Source organism: Schistocerca americana, chromosome 1 (genome assembly GCF_021461395.2).
Source record: "Schistocerca americana isolate TAMUIC-IGC-003095 chromosome 1, iqSchAmer2.1, whole genome shotgun sequence".
NCBI lineage: Eukaryota > Metazoa > Arthropoda > Insecta > Orthoptera > Acrididae > Schistocerca > Schistocerca americana.
This window is the reverse complement of record NC_060119.1, coordinates 1,143,699,366-1,143,721,765: the sequence shown is the minus strand read 5'-3', so window position 1 is coordinate 1,143,721,765 and position 22,400 is coordinate 1,143,699,366. Positions and strand designations below refer to the sequence as shown.

Here is a 22,400-nt window from a genome sequence, read left to right as displayed (position 1 = left end):
CAGAACAATGGTATGGTAGAAATAATTTTTGTCTTGGTGTTCACGATCCTCATTTTTATTAAACTTCTTGTAAATTCACATATACTTCTTCTTAATTGCCACATCATCAAGAAATTGGTTTTGTATCAATCTTCATATATTTAATTTCCACTTTAATCAAACACAAGACCTGACCGTTCTTTTACAAAGCGAAATAACAACTTAACTTCTGCAAAGTGAGACAAAGACTGCTCTGTGCGCATTCGCGCCAAAACGGTTACAAGTTAGTCAAAGATTATGACAGTCTCACATAAATGAATACACACAAGAACAATATCACTGTAATATGTCGATACATCGGAGTACCTATACATTAATAAAACCAAATGTGAATATTGTCACAAAAATATGTCTGTTACTTCGCAGAAAAGTAGTACGATATTACTGGTATCGAGAACTGGGGTTGGAGTGCCGTAATGGTCACGTAAATAAAGAACCATTGCAGTGGGAACCCCATTGTCACATTTCCATCTCCCTTGCATTGTACTGACAAACACACTCTCGATTACGCGACTCTACAACGATCATATGCGTTATAAAGAAAAGTTCTATTGTCGCAAGTACTGATTATTTGTTGATTGTATGCTCAAAAACGCAGCATCCAAATTAACAATGAAGGTTCGTACCTTATCTTGAATCACACTATCACAAAATTCTTGCTATACAGTAGGGAAGAAGGAAATATAGGCCGCTGTTGTCAGAAATAGCTGCCTAAAACATTTTCCGGTAGAAATAGGCATGCACTGTATTAAATAATTATTTTTGACCCTTTATTTCGTCACAATTAACTAGCGATATTCATGCTCACGCTCAGGAAACAGAGAGAAAAAAATGAATACAAGTAGGAACAACGGAAAAATGTCAATAATGACTCAATAAATGCTTTTTATGACCAATGCTTGAATGACGTAAATTTTGCAAGTAAAGCCCCTGGATGAAAATGGCATTTGTGGAAAATGGCATCTGTTGATAACAGGAAAATATGATATACCTGAGTGTGTGTTACTTAGGAAGAAAATATCTTCGGACTTCCAAAACGTAATAATTGGAAAGTAACGTCTGAGTGTCAAACACAACATTTACGTTGGTAGTATGATGGTGGAAGTACCACTCGTATAAGGGTCAGTCGGCTCCCAGCCGTGTTTTGAAGCGGACGTGCGCGGGGCTCTGTACGGCTCTCATCCAGCGGGTCGTTGTTTATGCGCGCAGGTAGTGGTATTGCAGTGTAAATATATCACCTCGAACGACGATGGCGCTTTCTTATAGAAAGGTCACGATTAAATAACGCTCAATTCTCAGGACGTACGACATAAGGCATACGAAGTAGAGAGTTTCCTGCATGAAGTATTGTACGTCGATCCACAGAAACTTATCGATATACATTTTTCGATCGTCTCCAGCACACTTTACCTGAAACTTGTCGGCGAAAGTGCGTGTGAACGACTTCTTCGCCGTTCCACCGATGGATATCGTTTCCACCACTCGGATGGAAACGTGGATGGAGTAACTGTCTACCATGCAGGACTCGGCGTTCGGAACATACGAATCTTCAAGCTGCCGTTTGAAGATCCACGCTTGTCGTAAACGCGCTACGGCCTTACAGGGAAGTACTAAGGGAAGCAGCGACCACGTCTGCACCCCAGCCGTGTAAGGAAGGAGAGCATCAGCAAATCGGTTAGAGTTCGGACACGGAGATGCGGGAGGTGCCTACTGTTTGCAGTGATCCACAGGACGCGGTCATGTGTTCCCGCAAGCAGAAGTCGCCCAAGCGACTAAAGAAGAGATGGCTGTCTGCAGGAAATGATTCGTGATATGATGACAAGTTGCAGGAGGCTGAGGAAAATCCATCTGCTGCCAGGGCTGTGGACCTCACACCGACGGTTCCTAGTTGGCTGCTGGAAACGTCCGCACAAGGACAAAGCCAAGTTGACGACGCTCACCTCACCGACGCGCCCTCTGGTGATTTTGTCGCCAAGACATCGGATGAAGTCATGCGTCGCCTAACGTGCCACACCTCCAGCTTGGTGATTGGGCGTCCGAGGTGGAGATGGGAAGAATGAAATCAGACTCGAGCGACAACCAGATGACGCGGCCGGCCGTCAGGCCTTCATCTGCGCCGTGACTCTGCCAAGGAAGTGGCGACAAAATGACTATTCACGTTAGAGCGTAGAATGTATGAGTCTGGCGACATACCATCTGACCTTCGGAAAAGCATCATCCACACAATTCCGAAGACGGCAAGAGCTGACAAGTGCGAGAATTGTCGTACAATCAACTTAACAGCTCGTGCATCCAAGTTGCTGAGAAGAATAATACACAGAAGAATGGAAGAGAAATCTGAAGATGCACTAGGTAACGATCAGTTTGGCTTTAGGAAAAGTAAAGGCACGAAAGAGGTAATTCTGACGATGCGGTTGATGATGGAAGCAAGACTAAAGAAAAATCAACACACGTTCATAGGATTTGTCGAGCTGGAAAAAGCGTTCGACAATGTAATATGGTGCAGGATGTTCGAAATTCTGAGAAACGTAAGGGTAAGCTATAGGGAGAGGCGGGTCATATACAATACGTACAACAGTCAAGAGGGAGTAATAAGAACGGAAGCAAGAGGTGCTCGTATTAACAAGGGTGTAACACAAGGATGTAGCCTTTCTCCCCTACTGTTCAATCTGTACATCTAGGAAGCAATGATGGAAATAAAAGAAAAGTTCAGGAATGGAATTAAATTCAAGGTGAAGGGATATCAATGACACGATTCGATGATGACATTGCTATTATGTGTGAAAGTGAAGAAGAATTACATGATCGGCTGGACGGAATGAACAGTCTAATGAGTACAAAGTATGGATTGAGAGGAAATCGAAGAAAGATGAAGATAATGAGAAGTAGTAGAAATGAGAACTGCGACAAACTTAAAATCAGGATGAAGTTAAGGAATTCTGCTACCTAGGCAGTAACATAACCAAATGACGGACGGAGCAAGAAGGACATCAAAAGCAGACTAGCTATGGCGGATAAGGCGTTCCTGGCCAAGGGAAGTTTACTAATATCAAATATCGGCCTTAATTTGAGGAAGACATTTCTGAGAATGTACATCTGGAGTACAGCATTGTATGGTAGTGAAACATGGACTGTAGAAAAACCGCAACAGAGGAGAATCGAAGCATTTCAGATGTGGTACTACAGACGAAAGTTGAAAATTAGGTGGACTGATTAGGTAAGGAGTGAGGAAGTTCTACGCAGAATCGGAGAGGAAAGGAAATTGTGGAACACACGGATAAGGAGAGTGGACAGGATGGTAGTACATCTGTTAATTCATGAGCGAATGACTTCCATGGTACTAATGGGAGCTGTAGAGGACAAAAACTGAAGAGGAAGACAGAGACTGGAACACATGCAGCAAATAATTGAGGGCTTAGGTTGCAAGTAGTACTCGGAGATGAAAAGGTTAGCACAGGAGAGGAATTCGTAGCGGGCCGCATCAAACCAGCCAGAAGACTGATGACAAAAAAAAGTTTGATGGTTGAATAATCCCTTGATGTTTTTTGTATCTCTATTGTAACACTATCATATCAGGAAAAGCTGGGGATACAGATATAGTTATCTCGATTTATATTTGCAGATACTCATTCCGCAACGAATGCTTACAAAGCATTTGATAACAGTATTCTCACTGCTCGTTTCAATGTGTGTCGTCATCGTAAGGAAGTTATTCAAAAGTGTCGTCATTTGCTAGTCTGCCAGGATAGCTTTCAGAAACTATCAGACGCTCCTATGAATTACTGAGTTACCTTAGATTATTCCTGTCTCAATGGTGACACAATTGGCGCTATGTATAAGCTCTTATACGTTTTCAATTTTATCGCCCATACTTTCTTACATTATTTAACTTGCGGATACTTGATGCTTCAGTATGCACCCAGTTAACCGATGTCTCGTTTTAGTCTAGTTGGACCATAAATGTACTTTCTCAGGGTTGGATACAGTATCTTCTTATTACCTATAGGTTTCTTCTATTAACTGAACAGTTCATCGTCGTTTTCATTTGTTTACAAGATTATACTCCAGATGAACACTTCCAGAAAAGACATCATAATACAGATTCACATTCCATGCCACTCCCATTCAGAAACTCTTTAAGTGTTATTAGCAGTCTACTTTGTATATTCTCTCCACTTCGGCCACCGTCAGTAATTTTGGTGAGCAAGCAGAAGACCCCATATTTTAATTTTAGTACCTCACATCCCAGTCTGATTCACCCACTGGTCCTGCTTTACTTACGCTAGTTTCTGCTAGTCTTAAGCCGGATTATCCTAGAAATAGGAATTTTTCTCTGAGTTTTGCGTGGTTTTACATTGCACACTTGTGGTTTCTTAGAAGATGAAATCAGAAGCGCATTGCCTATTTAATTCACACGTGGTGTCTAGGAAGAGGTTTCAAAAGAAGTGTTATTGTTCAAATCAAATGGCTCTGAGCACTATGGGACTCAACTTCTGAGGTCATAAGTCCCCTAGAACTTAGAACTACTTAAACCTAACTAACCTAATTACATCACACACATCCATGCCCCAGGCAGGATTCGAACCTGCGACCGTAGCGAATGTGTTATGGCTTTAACCAAAGTGTTAACGTACTGTACAGTATTGATGGATGGTCTGGAAATAAAAGAAAGTCCTGGGTTTTCTGATGGGTAAGCATACAATGGATGATGGAAAAGTGGATTCCTCCAGAGTTAGGCAAGGCAAAGAGAAAGATCAATAATATGTTGCTGACAAAGTGTAACTTTACAGTTCATGTTCCTAGGCACCGAGACGTCCTTATAGCTTTCTCGTGTGCTTTGTAATCATCCTGCCCACGAACTGAACCTGACTTGTAGCAAATGCTTTACTAGAAAGCATTAGATTTGTCCAGAACCAGTCGGCCTGTCACTCCTGAAGCGTATTGCGCTCTGTGAGGAAACAGTTTCACTATTTTCAGCAGTGAAGGGGGAAGACGCACTCTGCTTGGCGCATTGTGTGCTGAGCTGAGGAAAATTCTTGCATCTAGGAAAACTCGGCTTTAGCTGCTCGTGCAGCACAACGCGCAGCGCGCTAGCCTGCAATTCAGGGAGGTGGTCCAGACCACAACAGAATTCGCGAGGGGGTTAACGACTATGGCTGGCCACTCAGTGTGTGGTGTTTGGGTTGTTTCTCACGCTCATTTAGGCATCTTCTGGACTGATACCCAACTTCCGCCTCAGAGAATGCGATGCACAAACAGTTGAAATACGGCCGCACGCAGAACAAAGTTTGAACAATTCAGAGACAGGGGGCACAACCGACTTTCCTCCTTCCTGACGGCTGTGTCGACAGGAAGAGTGTTAGTCCGCTAAGTTAAATACACTATTAGACAAAAGAAAGACACTCCACCAACCAATTATCCGAATGGGACGGAAATCGGTTGGTGTGATGTACATGTGAGATCACCGAAGTTAAGCGGTGTCGAGCGTGGTCGGCGCTTGGATGGGTGACCATCCGGGCCGCCATGCGCTGTTGCCACTTTTCGGGGTGCACTCAGCCTCGTGATGCCAATTGAGGAGCTACTCGACCGAATAGTAGCGGCTTCGGTCAAGAATACCATCATAACAACCAGGAGAGCACTGTGCTGATCCCACGCCCCTCCTATCTGCATCCTCCACTGAGGATGACGCGGCGGTCGGATGGTCCCGGTAGGCCACTCGTGGCCTGAAGACGGAGGGAGTGTGATGTACATGTACTGGCAAACAAATTAAAATCTCACAAAAATTGTATTAGCTGTTCAAGACAAAAAACTTCACAAACTGAACTGGTCCACTTGTGGCCCTATTCCAACCAGTTATTCGGCTTATCACTCACTGACAGAGTTGCTGGATGTCCTCCTGAGACACATCATGCCAGATTCTATCCAACTGGCGCGTAAGATCGTCTAAATCCCGAGTAGTTTGGAGAGTCGTGCCCATAATGATCCCAACGTTTTCAGCTGGGGGAGAGATACGGTGAACTTACTAGCCAAGGCAGTGTTCGGCAAGCAGAAAGACAAACAACAGAGACGTGTGCGGTCTGGTACTATCACGTTGAAATGTAAGCCCCGCATAGCTTCCCATGAAGGTCAGATAAACGGGGTGTAGAATATTATCGACCCAACGGTGCGCTGTAAGTTTGCTATGCATGACAACCAAAGGGGTCTTGGAGTGAAACGGAATGGCACCCCAGGCCATGACTCCTGTTTGTCGCACCTTATGGCGGGTGAGAGTCAGGTTCATATAACACTGCTGTCTGGGGCGTCTCCAGATACTTCTTCGCTGGTCGTCGGGTCATTTGGAAACGGGACTCATTACTGGAGACAGTCCCATACCAGTCAAAGAAATTCCAGGCAGAAAATTCCCGACACCACTGCAAATGGGCTAGCTAGTGGACAGAGATCATTGGTGAGCTTAGCCACTTTTCTGTGAACCACCAGCATCAGTTGCACGGCAGATCGATGATAGTGATGAATCCAGCGCTATGAGAGCCTCTCTGACGATTGCTCGGTCCCCACGTTCTGTTATGTCCCTAGGACGACAGCTTCCCTTTTGACATTATGTGCACACGTGGTTCACCCATTTCTGTCAACATCGTCGAAAAGTGGCATCGCTCCCATTCAAATGTCGAGCTTTAATCCATGCGACTATTCTGAGTCCAGCTACACGTCCCCTCTCGAATGCTGACATTTTTTGTTTTTATTTTTATTTTACAGCTCTGGTTCCGTAGGACCAAGTTGAGGAGCAAGTCTCCAAGGTCATCTACATACATTGTTCACGCACCTGTCTGCGATACATGGTTACTGTCTAACTACGTACACGGAACAAACTCGCTAATACGTTATGCTCTGGTAGAGTGTTACCGTCTTCAGACCATTTACACCAAGATAGTAGGTGGCTGTGGTCAATGGAACAGGTGTTGTGACTCTACGAACGTCAGCAGTTCCGTTCACCGCCACCGCCTACTATGACCAAAAGCGCTAGCCATGGCAAATAAATATGTTGCTGATGTGCATTTTTGAAGTAGTTTATCCAAACTACTGATTTTCTTCACGAGAAATGTCTTTAAAAATTACTGAAGAACTATCCATCAGTACACCTAGATAATTGGTATCCGTGGACCATGGGACCCAGACGTCAGCAACAGTGATGTTATGGTGGAGGTTTTGGCGACATTGAAGGGAATCAGTGTGCTCGGGTTAATTTAACCAAATGTGACTGCGAGTCTGTTAACTTATTTTCTCTTTTCAAGGCACTCCCCACACCATTCGACTGCTCTTCCAAGTTATTTTCCACCTCTAAGAAAATCACAATGTCATCGGCGAACTTCAAAGTGTTAAATTCTTCTACATGAATTTTAATTCCCTTGCCTTATTTTAATGATATGACAGTTATTTCATGCCGCGGTTAGAGGCGACATGTCACGCATCGCGCGGCCCCTCCCGCCGGAGGTTCGAGTCCTGCCGCGGGCATGGGTGTGTGTTTTGTTGTCCTTAGCGTAAGTTAATTGAAATTAGTTTATGTAGTGTGTAAGTCGAAGGACCGATCACCTCAGCAGTTTGGTCCCTTAGGAATCCACACACTCACTCACACACACACACACACACACACACACACACACACACACACACAGAGTTATTTCATCATTGTAGGTGAATGCGATAGCAAAATCAGAGAAAATGAAACACATATCACAGGTAAGGGTGCCCGAACAGTCGCATCAGTGCACAGTGTCTCCAGCCCGTGGCAACGCATTCGTCTGTTCTCGAATGCAAACGATCGTAAATGCACCGAATGACATACTGCGATAGGCTACCACGAGGATCTTGCACCTTATTTGCAGTTCGGCAATTGTTCGTGCCGGCTTTGGAAAATGAGTCAGTTCCTCTTTCACCGTATCCCATATGTTTTCAATTGGCAAGAGATGTGATTTTGCTGCACACCTGAGGACCTGTATTGTACTGCTGTAAAAGCACATCAGCTTCCTTTCCAAGCAATTGTAATGGCACAGAGATAACAGCCTGTGATGTAATTTTTGTTTACTGCACGTTGAAGGTGTGGCAGTGGAACTTGTAGTCCTACCACCCTCTGACGGTGGAAGTTCAAGGTTGCTGAGAAGATGGGACACAACTGCATAGCTACTCGCAACAGGGACTTCATGAAATGAGTGGCCCTTTTGAAACACGCATAATTGTGACTGTACCAGGCCTACCGTTAAACATGGTCCGTAACTGAGTCCTTGAGGATGGTAAGAGCGACAGGGTGGCTGTGCCAGTGCTGGGCAGTCATTCTACCAATGTGTTGCAATCCATTGACTGTATCGTGTAGGGTATCCACTTCGTTGTAGAGAAGCCTCACTTCCTCTCGAACGGACGTCTGGTCTCCTCGTGTAGAGTAACAATCTTCATGAGTGGAGCGGCATGTAGGCTCCACCAAAGCACCTTATTCTGCAGGCGCTGGAGAGGCCTGCAGAGGAGCCATAGGTGAGGAAAGGGGGACAACCTGGACAACCATCTGGTACAGTCGGAGATTGGCTCCTCGAGTCAGCTCCCTGCTGCTGAAGAGCGGGTACAATGCTTTTATCAGCTTCTGCCAAATTTGGGTGACGTATTCTGCATGTCGATGGGAGAGCAGTTTTCTATCCTTCAGGACACCTAGATAATTGGTATCCGTGGACCATGGGACCCAGACGTCAGCAAAAGTGATGTTATGGTGGAGGTTTTGGCGACACTGAAGGGAACCAGTGTGCTCAGGTTAATTTAACCAAATATGACTGCGAGTCTTATATGATATCGTCCCACTCCATGAAACCTGGGGGCGGAACTTGTGTGTCGTGGGGGAATGCACTCAAGAGCAAGGCATGCACCAGGTAAACGCCGTACAGGTTTACATCTGATTCACGTATAGACAGAAACTCGTCACTGACAATGGAGCACCATTCCACCCCCCCCCCCCCCCCCGCCCCCAGCCGGCTCTTTGAAGAGGCCAGGGTACCCATGCTTGGCGTGTCATGAAGTCAGTAGTAGCCTCACCAGAGTGCAGGTGATTGTTAGTGCTGCTGCCAGTAGGTAGTTCCCCAGGCAACATGTCACCAGAATTTTTCCCTGCTTGGTTCTTGGTCAGCCTGTGCTACCGTCGCAATACGAAGAACTTGTAGTGCGCCTGTACTAGACAGACATTCAGAAGATGACCGACATATTTGGGAACATCCCACAGACAACTGCTGGAAGCTGCGACAGACATTCGATACAATGTGCCCAACATGTACAGCAACCCTTTGATAAGCCTGTCCATCATCCTGCGTGGCCACAGTGCGGTCCCTTTCAGATGGCTCATTTTGTCCAACAGGACTATATGTACTCATCAGGAGTACACAGTAGTATCCTAGAATGGATTCTGAAAATACTGACCTGCCGGGGTGGCCGAGCGCTACAGCTGGAATCCTGCCTCAGGCATGGATGTATGCGATGTCCTTAGGTTAGTTAAGTTTAATTAGTTCTAGGTTCTAGGGGACTGATGACCTCAGCAGTTAAGTCCCATAGTGCTCAGAGCCATTTGAACCATTTTGAAAACACTGTTCACCTCTAAACACAGCATAGTTGCTACTTGCTCTGTCGAAGCAGATCTCCTGGCGCCATCTGATGGCCAATGACCATGACAAACGAATCAGTAACACTACAAGCCCTCATTATGCATCTTTGATACCCTCATCTCTCTAAAGACAGTTGTTGATGGTGATGAATCTTTTTTTTTTCTGGCAGTCTGTCATCTACTATTTTAAAAGCCTACAGTCTTCTTAATCCACACATATTATAGAATATTGATCTATCTCTGTGTGTTTTTTCCTCCTCAACCACTTGACCGACTACAGCCAAACTTTATACACATATCCCTTACTGTCAATAGCTGCGAGAGTAATAGGCACCTACCAATCATAGATCAGGAGATATGACGTCAGTAACAACGAAATGTAAAAAACTGCTGCATCATGTATGACGTCTAAATTTATTACTTTTGTATTCGCGGTACATTTCTCAGACTGCAGCCACAGCTGCCGCTAAATTCACATACATAATTATGTCATCGTACCACACAAACCTGAGGAAATACGACATTATAAACACTGTTGTGCATGATAAACTGCACATTGTATATGATGTATAAATTTATTACTTCTTTGCTACTGACTCTATTCGAAACACATTTTGCAGACCTACCCACTTATGCTGCCGAATGTAACTACGAATGTGTATCATTACATGACACATATATCGTGAGATACGACGTCATGAACACTGAGAGGCGTGAAAATGTCGTACCGCATATGAAGTTTTAACACAGTTATTCTTCACTACTAAGAATGTCCTAGAGTCAAGTCACCTTAAGAAAATCCCAGACACCAGGCAGCCTCTGTCAGAATCCAACTGCGATGCACGAACGGCTGTCTGTAGAGCTATGTAAAGGCCTTGACATAGAGACGTTTACAGAATCATATGATAAACAAACAAAGCAATTCCGGCAGTCATACAGAAAGCCTATTGTTTCCTAACTTAGTTACTGCACTTATACAGGGTGAAAAGTATTTAAACCGACAAACTCTGGGAGGTTGTAGGGGACATCAAAAGAAATATTTATCCCGATTGTCATTTTCTCCTATGAGGAGTATTTAAGCCCGCAGAGGAAGATTTCTCTGGCGGCAAATTAATTAAACCAATAAATACTTTTCCATTTTCTTATGACCAAGAGACAACACATTACCACAACCCAATTTCAGTTACAGCAGATTTTCAAAAATGCCTCCATTGACACGTAAACAAAGGTTACACCGTCGGATCATGTTCTGTCTAACAAGGGCAAAAACCCCAGGAGTATCCTGAATTGTTCCTGCTGCTGCTACTATCTGGGCAACTAGATACTCTTCTGATACAACAGGAGTTGCGTAAACAAGGTTGCACATCTCTCCCCACAAAAAAAGGTCCAGAGGGGACGTATCTGGGGATCGAGCAAGCCATGGTAGAGGACCACCTCTCCAAATCCACGTTTCTAGGAACCGTCGGTCCAGGAATCGACGCACACGATGACTGAAATGTGCAGGCGCCCCGTCATCTTGGAACCACATGCGTTGTCTTGTAGGGAGCGGGACGTCTTCCAGCAATTCTGGAAACGCTCTGGCGAGAAAATTGTAATAATGCCTGCCACTTAATGGCCTAGGTAGCAGATACGGCCCAAGTAAACAGTCCCCATCAACTTCGACCCACACACTAACGAAGAACCGCACTTGATGAGCGCTAGTAACTGTGGCATGTGGGTTATCCTCACTCCAAACAGGCGCATTGTGCATGTTGAAGACTCCATCACACCCGAACATTGCTTCATCGGTAAACAACACAGTGGATGGAAATGTAGGATGCATTTCACACTGTTCCAGGTACCACTGCGAAAACTGTGCTCTGGGTGGATAATCAACTGGTTCCAGGTTGTGGACACGCTGTAAGTGAAATGGACGTAACAATTGCTCCCAAAGGACTGTTCTTACATTCGCCTGATTCGTCCCCATGTTACGTGCAATTGCACGAGTGCTGATTGTAGGATCCCGCTCCACATGCTGCAAGACAGCTTCCTCACATTGCAGCGTTCTTACCGTGCGACGGCTTCCCTGTTCAGGTAATCTGCTAAATTACCCGGTCTCATGCAGACGTTGGTACACAGCAGCAAAGGTCGTATGATGTGGGATACGGCGATTAGGATATTGCTGTTGATAAACCCGCTGTGGAACTCGTCCGTTGTGATGCACTACTTAGTACGCACCAACCATATCAGTGTAATCACGCCAGGTGTATAGTTCCATAAGTAAACAGAGATAATGCACTACTACACTGGTGGACAGCAGTTGCCTACAACTGAAGAGCGTAATACTCCCTCTAACAACTGAAGAGCGTAATACGGCCTCCACCTGTTTAAATAATCCTCATAGGAAAAAATTACATTAGGGAAAAATATTTGTTTTGATGTCCCATACAACCTCCCAGAGATTGTCGGTTTAAATACTTTTCACCCTGTATATTTGTACACTATGCATATTTTTGAACGATTGTCTCATAGTTTCAAAGGCGGTTTCACGAATTCACGGAAAGATTTATTTTTTTTACTGCACTAAAAAGTAAGTTAACCTCTTGTTTCATTTCTAATAGAAAATTGGGGAATTGGCCACCTGCGCGATGTTATTAACGTGATAGCAGCTAGATGATTTAGTTGTTATTATTAGTTGTTACTGCAACTATATCATCTAGTTGTTATTACATTATATTGCTATCGAAGCCATTACAATTTATAACAGACATTACAAACTGCTGTGTCGTCCTCAGATGACAGTTTTGGGTCTCACGAGTGACAAAATTTCAGCTCACACGCATCGTGGAGAGCCGCGCACCAGGGTACGCGGCAGGACAATATGTGGTCGGCTTCTGGGGCTGGCGCGACCGCACGGTGGTTACCTTGGCAGACACCGGCAGCGACATCCTGCCGCCGATGCTGGTGCCGGACTACGGGGACCTACCCATGTCGCTATCGCTGGGGGTGTTTGGCATGCCAGGAGCCACCGCCTACTTCGGACTGCTCGACATCTGCGACCCTAAGCCTGGAGAGACCCTGGTCGTCAGTGGCGCAGCAGGCGCTGTAGGGTCCATAGTCGGGCAGATAGCTCGCATCAAGGGCTGCAGGGTCATCGGCATCGCTGGCTCCGACGCAAAGGTAAACCCGCAACTACCCACGCTCACTCGTCCACTGTCTCTTCCTGCCTCAAGGGCGTTTCACGATGAGGGGATTAGAAATTAGATTAGATTAGTACTTGTTCCATAGATCATGGATGCAACACTTCGTAATGATGTGGCACGTGTCAGGTTAATAAAAGGTGTCTATACAAGATATTACATTACACAAAATATTACATGACACTCAATATATTTTTTTTTGGTTGTGGTTGGGAAATTACCCGCTTACCATATCTAAAAACTCATCTAATAAGTAGAAGGAGTTGCCATTAAGAAATTCTTTTAATTTCCTTTTAAATGCTATATGGCTGTCTGTTAGACTTTTGATGCTATTAGGTAAGTGACCAAAGACTTTTACAGCATCATAATTTACCCCCTTCTGAGCCAAAGTTACATTTAACCTTGAATAGCGAAGATCATCCTTTCACCTAGTGTTGTAGCCATGTACACTGCTATTACTCTTGAATTCGTTCGGATTGTTAATTAAAAATTCCATAAGTGAATATATATATTGTGACGTTACAGTGAAGATCTTTAGCTCTTTAAATAAGTGTCTGCAGGATGATCTTGGATGAGCTCCAGCAATTATTCTGATTACACGCTGTTGTGCAATGAACACTCATTTACTCAATGATGAGCTACCCCAGAAAATGATGCCATACGAAAGGCGTGGTAAGCTAATTTACCCAGATGTATATCGCCAAAATTTGCAATGACCCTAATAACATAAGTAGCTGAACTGAAGCTGGCCACGGTGCCCGTGCGGTTCTGGTGCTGCAGTCCGGAACCGCGGGACTGCTACGGTCGCAGGTTCGAATCCTGCCTCGGGCTTGGGCGTGTGTGATGTCCTTAGGTTAGTTAGATTTAAGTAGTTCTAAGTTCTAGGGGTCTTATGACCTAAGATGTTGAGTCCCATAATGCTCAGAGCCATTTGAACCATTTTTTGAGCTGAACTCAAACGTTTCAGCAAATCCTCAGTGTGTTTTTTCCAGTTCAACCCCTCATCAATGCATAACCTAGAAATTTTGAATTTTCTACCTTAGCTACCGATTTCTGGTCGAAGTCTATATTTATTAATGGTGTCATTCCATTTACAGTGTGGAACTGTATATACTGTGTTTTGTCAAAGTTTAATGAGAGCCCATTTGCAGAGAACCAATTAATGATTTTCTGAAAAACATCGTTTACAATTTCACCAGTTAATTTTTGTCTGTTGGGTGTGATAGCTGTACTTGTATCATTGGCAAAAAGTACCAGCTTTGCATCTTTGTGGATATAGAATGGCAAGTCATTAATATATATTAAGAACAGCAGAGGATCCAAGACCGAACCTTGTGCACCGCATTCTTGATTGTTCCCCAGTTTGAGAAATCACCAGGTTTTTGCATATCATGTGAACTGTTTATTTGAAAATTCTGCACTCTTCCAGCTAGGTATGATTTCAACCATTTGAGCACTGTCCCATTCATACCACACTACTTGACCTTATCTAGAAGTATTCCATGATTTACACTATCAAAAGGTTGATAGATCACTCAGAGCATTTAATATTTCATTAGTAAAAGTATATATAGCATTTTCCGTTGAAAACCCTTTCTGGAAACCAAACTGACATTTTGTTAAACTTTATTTTTGCAAAAGTGTGAAGCTACTCTACAATACATTACTTTTTCAAGAATTTGGTTTATATTTTTTACTGTTTTGATTGTTGTTTGCCGCCGTTCACAAGTGGCATGCCATCTAATTACTAAGCCATGTTGCGTTTTCACAACATGAAATTGTACATACTCAGAACATTATGCTTATTTGATTCATCTTTATTTTAATAAAGTTAAGCCATCTTGCAGCTCTAAAAACTTGTAAACTTAAAACCAATTGGTGTTGTTTTGGTCTCCAGTCCAGAGACTGGTTTGATGCAGGTCTCCATTCTACTCTATCCTCTGCAAGCTTCTTCATCCCCCAGTACCTACTACAACCTACATCCTTCTGAAACTGCTTAGTGTATTCATCTCTTGGTCTTCCTCTACGATTTTTTACCCTCCACGCTGCCATCCAATACTAAATTGGTGATCCCTTGATGACTCAGAACATCTCCTACCAACGGATCCCTTCTTCTAGTCAAGTTGTGCCACAAATTTCTCTTCTCTCCAATTCGATTCAATACCTCCTCGTTAGTTATGTGATTTACCCATCTAATCTTCAGCACTCATCTGTAGCACCACATTTCGAAAGCTTCTATTCTCTTCTTGTCTAAACTAATTATCGTCCATGTTTCACTTCCATACATGGCTACACTCCATACAAATACTTTCAGAAACCACTTCCTGACACTTAAATCTATACTCGATGTTAACAAATGTCCCTTCTTCATAAATTCTCGTTTTGCTTTTGTTGATGTCCATCTTATATCCTCCTTTCGAGACACTGTCCATTCCGTTCAGATGCTCTTCCAGGTCCTTTGCTGTCTCTGACAGAATTACAATGTCAGCGGCGAACCTCAAAGTTTTTATTTCTTCTCCACGGATTTTAATTCCAACTCCGAATTTTTCTTTTGTTTCCTTTACTGCTTGCTCAATATACAGATGGAATAACATTGGGGATAGACTACAAACATGTCTCACTCCCTTCTCAACCACTGATTCCTTTCGCTACCTGTATTTGAACCCTCCCACCTTCAGAATTTGAAAGAGAGTATTCCAGTCAACATTGTCAATAGCTTTCGATAAGGCTACAAATGCTATAAACGTAAGTTTGCCTTTTCTTAATCTATCTTCTATGACAAGTCGTAGGGTCAGTATTGCCTCGCGTGTTCCAACATTTCTACGGAATCCAAACTGATCTCCTCCGAGGTCGGCTTCTACCAGTTTTTCCGTTCCGCCAATTAAGGTATGGAATACTTAAAATTAAAAAGATGGAAAATAGAACATTAGAAATATGAAAATGTGTTTAGAACGCACTACTGGTGGTGTCCTGCTGGGAGTGTTTCAGAAAGTCATTGAGTCCCTCATTCCTGGACGGCCACCAACTTATCTACAACAGCACGCCATCTTAACTTGAACATCTGAGCAATACTTTGAGCCACACGGTGTGAGTCAGCATCTACTTTAGGATACGTTACAAGACAGCCTGTGCTGTCATCTATTTCTGCGTTTTTCTCACAATCAAGTAGTAACGTCTTATAACACGTTATATGGACCGATAACCTAAGAACTATAGAGGAAAACAGAAATTGGAATATACCTAGCAAATAAAGTAGGACATAGGTTGCAAGGCTGCTAGGCCTACTCTCTTAAGGGATGCTCTGGATACTTTCCTAGATCATGTTACTTATCTGCATCCCAGTATTAAGTTTATGAAGGATATTGCCCGCATCTCGTGGTCGTGCGGTAGCGTTCTCGCTTCCCACGCCCGGGTTCCCGGGTTCGATTCCCGGCGGGGTCAGGGCTTTTCTCTACCTCGTGATGGCTGGGTGTTGTGTGCTGTCCTTAGGTTAGTTAGGTTTAAGTAGTTCTAAGTTCTAGGGGACTTATGACCACAGCAGTTGAGTCCCATAGTGCTCAGAGCCATTTGAACCATTTTTTTTTATGAAGGAAATTGAAAAGGACGGAAAACTTCTATTTCTACATGTATTGGTCTAGAGGGGGGTTATGGGACATTAGGACACAGTGTTTATCGTAATCCCAATCGTATGGACCGATATCTTCGTGCTTCAAGTTGTCATCCACCAAGCCAACACAAAGGGGTTCTACGTATATTGATAAGAAGAGCTTATGCCATCTCAGTTGTAGTTTGGCTCAAGAACTGGATTATTTAAAAACAGTGCTCGAGCAGAATGTCTATAAAGAGAGATATATCCGTCATGCTCGACGGATTGGACCTCCGTGAGAACCAACATAAGATACAAGCAAATCGGTGGCGTTCCTACCTTTCACGGATAGCATATATTCAAAAATAGAAACAATTTTAAAAAGGTTCGATGTTACAAGTGTATTCCGTCCTTCAGTTAAGCCTAGAGCTCTGGTGGGTTCAGTAAAGGACGATCCGGGTTTGAGGAATCTCGGTGTCTACAAAATTTCCTGCCATTGCGAGAATGTGTGTATTGGACAAAAGACTGACGCGTGAAGCACCATCACCACATACGTTTATTTCAGCCAGAAAAATATGCGGTTGTGGAAAATTGGCTTATTGGAGAACATAAAATGTTGTGTGATGAGACACAAGTGGTTGCCCTGAGTCGCGTTACCGAAGCTATTGAAATCTGGCTATCTGACAATGTTATACACAAAGATAAGAAGTATCCTTTAAGAAATTTTTGGCACCCTCTTTTGTTTGATATTTAAAAAGAACGGTCTTTGTTTTCATCATCAGAGGATGTCAGCAGAGTTCGATATCGATTTATTGTTTCCGCGAGTTTTCACCACCGGTGCCCTGCTTGCGCTAAAGGGCAGTTACGTTCGCGCACGTGCGGTGGACCTACCAGTGGTGTATAAAACAGCCGGCGCTGCTGTTTCGTTTCAATTTCAGCGAGTTAGCGCGAAGGCTTCCTTAACTCAAGATAGCGGCATGGTGCCCGCTAAAAAATATTGTGTTGAGATGTCGTCGTCTTCCGTCTGGAGACCAGATATGAATATCATCAATGCAGCCTTGCAGAATGTTAATAATTATAAAACAAACATGTCACTTGATGGATGACATATCTGCTAGAATTAAATACATATATAAGATACACTACTGGCCATTAAAATTGCTACACCACGAAGATGACGTGCTACAGACGCGAAATTTAAACGACAGGAAGAAGATGCTGTGATATGCAAATGATTAGCTTTTCAGAGCATTCACACAAGGTGACGACACCTACAATGTGCTGACATGAGCTAAGTTTCCAAATGATTTCTCATACACAAAGAGCCGTTGCCCGGCGTTGCCTGGTGAAACGTTGTTGTGATGCCTCGTGTAAGGAGGAGAAATGCGTACCATCACGTTTCCGACTTTGATAAAGGTCGGATTGTAGCCTATCGCGATTGAGGTTTATCGTATCGCGACGTTGCTGCTCGCGTTGGTCGAGACCCCACGACTGTTAGCAGAATATAGAATTGGTGGGTTCAGGAGGGTAATACGGAACGCCGTGCTGGATCCCTACGGCCTCGTATCACTATCAGTCGAGATGACAGGCATCTTATCCGCATGGCTGTAACGGATCGTGTAGCCACGTCTCGATCCCTGAGTCAACAGATGGGGACATTTCCAAGACAACAACCATCTGCACGAACAGTTCTACGACGTATGCAGCAGCATGGACTATAATGGTGCATCACAGACAGGAGCGCCTACGATGGTGTATTCAACGACAAACCTGGGTGCATGAATGGTGAAACGTCATTTTCTCGGATGAATCCAGTTTCTGTTTACAGCACCGTGATGGTCGCTTCCGTGTTTGGCGACATCGCGGTGAACGCACATTGGAAGCGTGTATTCGTCATCCCCATACTGGCGTATCACCCGGCCTGATGGTAAGGGGTGCCACTGGTTACACGTCTCGGTCACCTCTTGTTCGCATTGACGGCACTTTGAACAGTGGACGTTACATTTCAGATGTGTTACGACCCGTGGCTCTACCCTTCAAATGGTTCAAATGGCTCTGAGCACTACGGGACTCAACTGCTGTGGTCATCAGTCCCCTAGAACCTAGATCTACTTAAAACTAACTAACCTAAGGACATCACACATATCCATGCCCGAGGCAGGATTCGAACCTGCGACCGTAGCAGTCGCACGGTTCCGGACTGCGCGCCTGGAACCGCGAGACCACTGCGGCCGTCCTCTACCCTTCATTCGATCCCTGCAAAACCCTACATTTCAGCAAGATAATGCACGACCGCATGTTGTAGGTCCTGCACGGGCCTTTATGGATACAGAAAATGTTCGACTGCCGCCCTGGCTAGCACATGCTCCAGATCTCTCACCAACTGAAAACGTCTGGTCAATGGTGGCCGAGCAACTGGCTCGTCACAACACGCCAGTCACTACTCTTGATGAACTGTGGTATCGTATTGAAGCTGCATGGGCAGTTGTACTTGCACACGCCATCCAAACTGTTTTTGAATCTATCCGTAGGCGTATCAAGGCCGTTAGTACGGCCAGAGGTGGTTGTTCTGAGTATTGATTTCTCAGGATCTACGCACCCAAATTGTGTGAAAATGTAATCACATGTCAGTTCTAGTATATTTGTCCAATGAATACCCATTTATCATCTGCGTTTCCTCGTGGTGTAGCAATTTTAATGGCCAGTAGTGTAAATATGATCATGAGGACGGCTGTAGGCGTTTCATTCTGTTATAGTAGTGAACGGCCTTGGGGACCCTAGAGCTCCAGTGAGAAGAGTGGACATACAGAATGTTTGTGAATTGAGTTGTACCGTATACTGCGTTTCTGGTCACAGGTGAATTGGCTGAAGGAGGAGCTGGGTTTCGACGAGGCGATCAACTACAAGACGTCGGACGTGGAGAAGGCGGTAGCGGCGGCAGCGCCCTCCGGCGTCGACGCTTACTTCGACAACGTGGGCGGCGCCCTGAGCCAAGCCGTGCTGAGCAACGTGCGGCCCCGAGGCCGGGTCTGCCTCTGCGGCAGCATCTCGACGTACAACCAGGAGAGCGTCCCCACGGCGCCCGTAGCCGTGTCGCAGGTGCAGGACCGCCAGCTCAGGATGGAGTGGATCAAGATGAGCTCCCGGTGGGGACGCCGGGACGGCGCCTTCGCGGAGATGGCACAGTGGATCAGGGAGGGCAAGCTCAAGTACAGGGAGACGGTGACCGACGGGTTCGAGAAGACGCAGCAGGCCTTCGTCGGTCTGATGAAGGGGGAGAACTTTGGCAAGGCGGTCGTTAAAGTGTGACACGGAGCCGCTTCCCCGAATGTGAGCTACCTCAGCTCGCTCTGTGCCAACAGCTTAGTGACCGTGAACATTACGAGACACGAAACTTCCTGTAAGATTAAAACTGTGTGCCGAACCGAGACTCGAACTCGGGACCTTTGCCTTTCGCGGGCTAGTGCTCTACCAACTGAGCTACCCAAGCACGACTCACGCCCCGTCGCCACAGGGAGGTAGGAGACGACGTACTGGCAGAAGTAAAGCTGTGAGAACGGTTCGTGAGTCGTGCTTGGGTAGCTCAGTTCGTAGAGCACTTACCCGCGCAAGGCAAAGGTCCTGAGTTCGAGTCTCGGTCCGGCACACTTTTTTAATCTGCCAGGAAGTTTCATATAGCGCACACTCCGCTGCAGAGTGAAAATCTCTTCCTGGAAACATCCCCCAGGCTGTGGCTAAGCCATGTCACCGCAATATCCTCTCTTTCAGGAGCGCTAGTTCTGCAAGGTTCGCAGGAGAGCTTCTGTAAAGTTTGGAAGGTAGGAGACGAGGTACTGGGAGAAGTAAAGCTGTGAGGACGGAGCGTGAGTCGTGCTTGGGTAGCTCAGTTGGTAGAGCACTTACCCGCGAGAGGCAAAGGTCCTGAGTTCGAGTCTCGGTCCGGCACGCAGTTTTAATCTGCCAGGAAGTTTCATATAAGTGCACACTCCTGTGCAGAGTGAAAATCTCATTCTGATTACGAGACACGTTTGGTGCATCGAAAGTGCACTGATCGGAAAAACTACGTCTGACAAATGAAAGCTGGGACTTTTCTCTGACGTACCACAAGGCATGATGAATATACAGTACCACTGTCGCTGATACGCGGTAGGGAGCTGATGTTGAGCGGAAAGATACCGAGCCATAATAAATTTATTAACGGTTCTAAAAACTCTAATGAACTAATTTTCAAAGCAAAAATCCAAGAATAGAATTGACCGAGAAGACTAAATTCCAATAACTGACTGATGGAAAACACCTCACAAGGGCAGCAGTATAAAAATCACTGAAACCTGGTAATCAAGGGAAGGTAGGATTCGGTTACGATTGTGTACGGGGCAGTAGTCAGTTACTATTAGTTGCCTTTTACAGTTACACACATTACACAGATTTCTCTTTAAAACAGTAACTCCAGACTCAACAATAAATAAAAAGTTCCACATGTTATTGATAAAGGAATAAACAACTGTGTAAATAATATTGTTTTCAGTGCATTGCAATGTAGCAAATCACCAGAAAATACAGATACAAATAATGTTTAAAATTTTATTGCCAAGAATGGCAATAAAATTAAGGCTTTTTAAGAACTCGCTGCAATTACAACTTACAGGTATTGAAATATTAAAAAGTAAGTGGCCTCAAACACAGCAGAAGTTATCAGACGCCAGGAATGGCAGTAAATAAGGTTTTAAGGCTTTCTGCTAAAATACAAACATCGATTTATTTTTTTAAAGCAAATAACCACAATCACGACCAAAGGCCCTACACACCAGGAACTGCAATTATATAAAAAATTTAGAAACCCGCCGTAAAACAGCAATTACAAGCAAAGTTTAATTAAAAGGAACAAGCAACTGACCACCAAACAGGTAAAATAAGATGATCGTAACCTTGTAACACAATCCTTACACTGCTTTATTTATTCCATACGGCGACCGGAACTATTAACTAGACGTGTATACCTTTTATGTAGGCATTACAAGGTATGGTAATAAATAATACAATAACAAATCTCAAGGACCAGTCACAGACGTTGCTCCAGGAGTCAACCTCTGAGACGTCTGGCAACAAACACTTTCGCGAGCGATGAGATAGGCAGCAAAGAGTTACATTGACTTCGCAAGATGCCTAGTGGCAATCTAACGAATGATAATCTGGCCGCAGCTACCTGACGTCCAATAAACCAAATGCAAGAATGGAACAACCCACCAAAGCTGGAACAGGCGGACTGCACTTCGCCCTCCAGAATACTGTTCTTAGAGCGCCTGGAACGAGAAAGGAATCACTACCACCGGAGTAGAAGAGTCATAAACGTCCTACAATCAAGAAAGCTGACAGAACTACACGTCATACCGGACAGCAGTGGCAAGGCGAGGAAATGTACACTGCCGTTACATACACGGCAGGTAAATGGGGCATTAGCGGCCACCGGGCAGGAAAAATACCGCTGGTTGAACTTAACAATTTGTAACAAGCTGAACGCAGTAAATAGCAATAAGAAGTCGAGGAAACCTAATCAGATCCGCCTTCCCCAAGCACTCCAGTCGCAGCTCTTCGTCTTGGCAAAACGACGAGCAGCAACACGAAACCAAGTAACTGGAGAATCGCAAGATGTCACAATGGTGGAGGTTTCTCTACTTGAACTGAAATGCACTCATCTTAAAGCCTGCAGAATCTGGTTTACGACGAGGTCGTACACCCCCGTGACCACAGCCCTTCCATCCAGCAGTCCATGCGTGCCGCCAGCGGCAACCGAACTGGTCCACTCACACGACCCGGGAAAACAACGACGCCGCCCCAAAAACAGGGCAACAGTTACCACATATCGGTAACCCCTGCTGCTGCCACTAGCGGACAGGCAACGCTTGCGAAACGACTGGCGCCAGTCAACACGAGGAGAAGTCAAACAACCGCAACCAGGCGAACTACA

At 44.7% G+C, this 22,400-nt stretch overlaps 1 protein-coding gene across 1 annotated transcript in view; it reads left to right on the top strand.

Moving 5' to 3' along the window:
• LOC124597326 (prostaglandin reductase 1-like) overlaps nucleotides 1–19,741 on the top strand; it is a 36,371-nt gene extending 16,630 nt beyond the window's left edge. The window contains exons 2-4 of the mRNA XM_047135931.1: nucleotides 1,869–2,063; nucleotides 12,479–12,826; nucleotides 19,289–19,741. Coding sequence (XP_046991887.1) covers nucleotides 1,869–2,063; nucleotides 12,479–12,826; nucleotides 19,289–19,741 — 996 coding nt within the window. The remainder of the gene's footprint in view (nucleotides 1–1,868; nucleotides 2,064–12,478; nucleotides 12,827–19,288) is intronic.
• Nucleotides 19,742–22,400: the final 2,659 nt, after the last annotated feature.